This window comes from Mustela erminea, chromosome 1, assembly GCF_009829155.1.
Source record: "Mustela erminea isolate mMusErm1 chromosome 1, mMusErm1.Pri, whole genome shotgun sequence".
Taxonomy (NCBI): domain Eukaryota; kingdom Metazoa; phylum Chordata; class Mammalia; order Carnivora; family Mustelidae; genus Mustela; species Mustela erminea.
Genome location: NC_045614.1, coordinates 218,223,272 through 218,229,271, shown reverse-complemented (window position 1 = coordinate 218,229,271; position 6,000 = coordinate 218,223,272). Strand labels below are relative to the sequence as shown.

At 60.2% G+C, this 6,000-nt stretch overlaps 1 protein-coding gene across 2 annotated transcripts in view; it reads right to left on the bottom strand.

Moving 5' to 3' along the window:
• Nucleotides 1–2,651: 2,651 nt before the first annotated feature.
• Nucleotides 2,652–6,000, bottom strand: part of AGPAT3 (1-acylglycerol-3-phosphate O-acyltransferase 3) — an 80,151-nt gene continuing 76,802 nt past the window's right edge. For both annotated transcript variants that reach the window (XM_032356486.1, XM_032356496.1), the window contains exons 8-9: nt 3,633–3,831; nt 2,652–3,107 (exon numbers count right to left, since the gene is read on the bottom strand). In XM_032356486.1, the coding sequence (XP_032212377.1) occupies nt 3,019–3,107; nt 3,633–3,831 (288 nt within the window). In that variant the 3' untranslated portion in view covers nt 2,652–3,018. The remainder of the gene's footprint in view (nt 3,108–3,632; nt 3,832–6,000) is intronic.

The window sequence follows — 6,000 nt, the reverse complement described above, 5'->3', positions numbered from 1 at the left end:
ACGGACACGCCATGTCCAGAGAGGAAGCGGGCAGGCACGCCAGGCTCACTGCTGTCCCGCCAAGCCTGGTTAGACTGGGGGAGTGTTAGAAGCCACGGGATGCCACGGGACACCGAGCGCTGCATGCAGGGGTCGCTGAGAACCTGGAAGCGTGAGCTGACGCGCACGGTTGGACAGCTCGGCTGAGGATGAGCAGGCCGGAAAAATTCTGCGTGGCTTGTCCTGTCAGTGCCCCAGCGGAGGAAGCGACATGGAGTGTGACGGCCCCGAGATCGCCCCGAACGCGCGCCCCACTCTTGGCTCAGCTCAATGGTGATGCTAACTAAACGCGGGGAAGGAAAGGTTCCCGTGCCTTGGAGGGGGTGTAGGAGGGGCGGACGAGGGGAGACTCTGGGGGGATCGGGGACGGCACGTGCGTTGTTTACAACTAAGTGTAGTTTACATTGTTGGTTTATGTTGCTGTTTGTGGTTTGTACATTCGGAACGCCTCTCTTCTGCTAGACTCTGTGCTTCTCAAGGACAGGGACTGTGGGGACACCTCAAGGAGGGCTGTGCTGCCACCAAGCACAGGATGGCCAGGGTCACTTCTTGCTTTGGATGAACTGCAAACGAGGACATGCTTTCTGACCGGCTCAGCCCTTCCCCAGCACCTCCTGGCCCGCCGGCAGTGGGGACGGTCACTTACACGGCCCTGTCGGAGTCCCCCAGTGCTGGTAGCAGCCACAGGCAGCTTTGAAGTCCCTGGAACTCCCCAGAGGGAGATACACAGGCTGGGGCCTCCCCCGCAGGGAGCCAAGAGATGAGCCACCAGCAGCCCCCAGGCTCTGAGCTCAGCCTATGGGGTGCCGGCAGGGGATGCCAGGGCCTGGTGCCTGAGTGCACCCCAACCACGGCCAGCCCGCACGGTCCAAACACTCGGCCTTAATTTGGACATTGACTTCAGCAACAGAGAAGGCTCCATTGTGGGGCGTGAGGAGGAAAGAAAAGCACTGTTCTGATTGATTTAAAAAAATTAAAGGAGTTCCCCTCTCCCTTTCCCTTCTGCGGTGGATGAAAAGCAACCTACCCCCCTCCGAGAACAAACAAAATCCCCAAGCATTCATGGTGTAGACTTTATTGCTCTCGAGGTCTTGGCACTGAGTGCGCAAGCTCATCTGTTAGATGGGGAGGGACTCGCTGAGATTTCACGCCCACTGGCCCTGGTCTCCGTGCTGGCGGGACTCTGCGCGGCGCGCTCAGCGACCCCGGCGGGCTCACCGGGCGCGCTGCAACCCCGAGGGCAGAGAACTCATCGAGAGCTGGGGGTTAACGGGTGGGAGATCTAAATCTGCGTCTTGCAGGTGACGCGTCTGGGCTCGGGGACATCCCAGGGGCTGGGGAGTTACTGACACACACAGATGGCCGTGCTGCGGAAGGGCAAGCAGCCCAAGGCAGGCCCTCCCTGCAGTGCGGGGTCTCAGCTGGGAAGGAGGGGAGCTGTGCTTGAACACAGGGGGGCTGTCCTGCCTCTGCCTCGGGGGGGCTGAGCCCCACCACGCCCTTCACCCCGGCGACCACCCAGAATCCAACAGCGTCCCCCTAGAGAGCAGGTGCTGTCTCCAGAAACCCTCCGGAAACACACTTAAGTACTCGCCCAGCTTCGTTTCTGTCGTTCCCATGCCTCTTTCCTCCACCCCCTCTCCTAGAAAATTCCACCTGCCTCTCTCGGGAATGCTGGTTCCAGGCCACCCGAGCCGACACCGCCAGTGCTCCTTCCCTTGCTAAACCGGGCGAGGGAGTGTTGACTTGGAAACCACACACCTGAGGCTTAGGAAGGAAGTCCGGCGCAGGCCGGGCGGGCAGCAGCGGGATGCTTGAGCTGAGCCCGGGGAGCCGGCTGCTGGGGGCCCCCCACGCTCCTCCTTCTAGCAGCCCAGCGGCCCTAGCCCCACGGCTCCATCTGCGGAACACGCATCTCCCCGGGGCCACGGACCCACGACAGGTCACGGGGAGACACCCCATGGCGGGGGCGGGGCAGCTGAGGGTGAGCAGTACCCCCAAGCCCCCGGGGTGACGCCGGCCACACGGGAGCAGGCCACCCCTGGGACCGGGGCCTGCTTGGGGAAGGGAGGCAGGCAGAGTGCGGGCGAGGCTCCCCACGGCTGCTTCTCATCGGGGAGCCGAGCCGCCGATGGGCCAACTGTAAAAATAAAACCTCCCGAAGACGACGAGCTCCACGTGAGCAGTCTGCAGCCAGAAGAGGTTCGCTGGTGGCCGCCCTTTACACCAGCATCCAAGGGCCCCGTGGGGTGCAGGGGTGCAGCCCCTGGAGGCCGCATGGGGAAAGAGGGATGGGGGCTCCAGCCACTGGGGGAAGGGGCCCCTAAACTATAAAACAGACGCAAGGTACCCGCGCACGGGGTTAGGGAGGAGACGGGAAAGCAGGGGTCTGACCGTGAAATGGGGCTACCCGTCCATCCGACACGCGGTGTGCTCGGCCCCCGGAGCGCTCTGCACACCCAGCTCACGGGCGAGCGCGGAGCAGAGGCGCTGGGCGCTCCGGGGGCCTGGGACCTCCATGTCCCCCCTTCCGGGAGGACAGGGAAAGTTCGCTGAGGGGAGGGGAGGCGGCGAAGGGCCCGGGTGAGTTCCCGAAATAACCGATCAAAACGAAATGGGATCTAAGTTTAAGCAGAGAAAGCGTCCAAAGGCCCCCTCTGGCAGCAGAATCTCTCGAGATGACATCGGGGTGGGACCCGTGACCCAGGCGTGGCTGCCCCCCACCCCCACACACACGCGGCCCCTGCGCCAGGCTCGTGGTGGACTCGGCCCCACGCAGGGTGCAGCCAGAGTCTTCCTCTGCAGGGGCCTCCGACGGCTTCGCTCTTGCCTCAAGGTTTCCTGGTCAATATTAGTCACCAGTTATTAAGAAAAATCGTTTCTAAGGGTCTTTTGTTCCGATCTGTGTGTGTTGTTCTGTGTCTAATCGAGTTAATGGACACCACCATCAGGTTACGTGTGCACCATCACTGCCGGTAATTACTCCTTTTTCTTAAATTCCTGGTTTCCGTAGCTAGAGCCTTTTTCTATTTCAGTTACTCCTATTAGTCGGCGGACTCCAAAGGACGCTTTAAGACAGGAGAAAGGCAAGGTTAGACCGGCCGCTTGGCCGTCCAGTCGGAAAACCTGACGGTGGGGTAGGGCAGTCCCGACCTTTCGCCTCTGACCTTCCGTGGGGTCGGCAAGCCAGCCCTCTCCCTGCTCCCTCCCCACTCCCACACGGGGCCAGCCTGGTCTGGGGGGCACAGGGGGTGGGCCTGGTGGGGGAGAGCCCGAGTGCCCGACCATCGACTAAGGCTCCAGGGACATCCTGAAGTCCCAGAACTGTGTGCAGGGCTGTAAAGTAATGGCCTTGTCCTCAGAGACCCCCAGACCATCTCGCAGACCCAGGAGCCTGACCCCAGCAGCAGCACACGATGCCACGAGAGCAGGTAGGTAGGCAGATGGCCCTGGGACGCACGACCCTGTGGCGTAGCAGACAGGCTGGAAAGACTCCGGGGGGACCCCGCTCCCGATGGGCCGGCCACCTCGACGGCTCCCAGGCTCCAGCACAGAAGACCCCCAGCCCGAGCCGCGTCCTGCACATCCGTTACCTGCCCCGACAAACCCCAGGAACGTCAGGATCAGGAGGGGCGAGCCACTCGCAAAGACGCCCAAGACACAACTGAAGAGAGGAGACAGGAGGACGGTGGCCCAGGACAGGAAGTTCAGGAGTGTCCAGGGCCGGCGCGGGGGCTTGAACTGCTGTCCTGGGAACGTGCCCTTCTGGTTGTACATCTCTTGCAAGGCGTCCTGGAAGAGTCGGGAGATGGAGCTGCCACCGGCTCAGCCCCACGTCTACACCTGGGAGTGGCGGAAGGATCCTGCCCGCGGGTGCTGGGAGGGTCCGGGAGGGGAGCTCAGCTCGCCCCCTGCCCTGAAGACGGACTCGCCACAGTGCCCACGTGGGCCGTGGCTTCTTCCAGGCAGCAGCTCCGTCCCCTTCAGAGCTGGGACGCAGGCCAGGAAGCGTAGCTGGTACGCATGCTGCGTCCACCCAGGGCACACGGGCTCGTGCATGCTCGGTCTGGCTCACTGAGAGGACACACAGGGCCCGGCCGGCTGAGCGGCTCTCGCGGCTCTCCGAGCTCACGTCCTCCGCTTCTCCCGACTCCCCACGGACCCCCCTCCCCCCTCCCCTTGCAGGGCTCTGCTGGAACAGACAGGATCTCAGCCACCAGCCTCCAGACCCCCCAGCCGCATCCAGCCTGTGCCCCCTCCCTGAAGCCTGCCAGGCACTCGGCCACCGTAGCCCAGACTCACGTGGCCAGGGAAGAGCAGCCCTGGAGTGAGGACCCCATCCCGCTGCCCTCCCCGCCCGACTGCCCGCCACTCCCTGACTGTGCAGCAGGACAGAGGGCAAGAGGCGGGGAGGCCCGGGAACCCCCCCCCGGCCCCCCCCCCGGTCCGCTCCCACATCTGCGGAACAGGGAACCGCGCGGCGCGACCTCTGTGGTCCGGTTCCAGGTCACGCCTGTGCCCACGGGAGCTGTCGATGCCTCTGGGAAGCTGTCACATCCGCTCAAAGCACTGGGTCTGGCCACAGCTGGGTCTGCACCTTTCCTGGGCCTGAGCACGAGCCCCATGTTGGGGGTAGACTTTACTTAGATTAAAAAATTAAATTAAGGGGCACCTGGGTGGCTCAGTGGGTTAAATCCTCTGCCTTCGGCACAGGTCATGATCCCAGATTCATGGGATCGAGCGTCGGGCTCTCTGCTCCGCCGGGAGCCTGCTTCCCCCTCTCTCTCTGCCTGCCTCTCTGCCTGCTTGTGATCTCTGTCTGTCAAATAAATAAATAAAATTTTTTAAAAAACTAAATTAAGTTTAAAAATGTCTGGGAGGCTCAGTCGGTTAAGCGTCCAGCTCCTGGTTTCAGCTCAGGTCATGATCTCGGGGTGGTGGGATCAAGCCCCGCGTCGGGCTCCTTGCTGTGTGTGGAGGCGGCTTAGTATTCTCTCTCCCGCTGCCCCTCCCTCCCGCCCTCTAAAAATAAATACATAAATAAATAAAAATTTTAAAAAAGGTCTTTTTAAAAAAACCTGAAAGGAGTGAATTAAACCTATTTATGTCAGTGTTGACAGATATAAACACAATAGTGACTGACAAAAGAAAAAATAGAACACCTTAATGTCCTTAATGTAAATTAAACCATTAGGTGACACAAAAAACGACTAAAAGTGTTACCATGTATTTCAGTAGTATAGAAAAACATGGCAAATAATAGAAAAATATCTATGTTTTCAAAAGTCATCTATGTCAAAGCTTGTCCCTTGCTACATCTGGGTTAGATGATTCTAGAAGGTGAACCTTAGGGACAGAGATGAGGCCCCTACTCCGGCACCTCCAGAGGCTGCTGGGTCCCGGCTGGGCCCTCTGTCCTCCACCCCCGACACGCTGCAGGTGCACCCAACAGGCGTGTGCGTGGGAACACAGTCCCCACGTGGCCCGCACGCGCACCGCCGCCCGCCGTGTCGGCACACTGCGTCCACACGATCTGGTTCTGCGGATGAAACGCAGTCGGTTCACCACGACTGCACCATCGCAGATGAACACACACACGGTCCTGTTTCCCAATAACACAGTTACGTTACTTCTCCTCTTCTGTTGAGCAACACTGTTGCACACAATTGTCTATCGTAAGAGTTAAAACCCTCACAAGCTGCCTGGCTTCGGAGACGGACTGTCTTCTGCAGCCTCCTCTGCTCAAGATCTCTCTGCCTTTCTGTCTACCTACACGCGAATGCTGCATTTCTCTCCCACTAGGCTTTATTTCTCTTCTGGAGAGACTCACCTTCTTGGAAATCGTACATTCATTTTATCTGAGATTTCCAGTGCGGGGACATGGAGCTGGTGATCCTCCTCCCGTTTCCCGTGCTCCTCGGCGGGTTTACCTTTTCATTTCTGTGGATGCCGTCCCTCTTC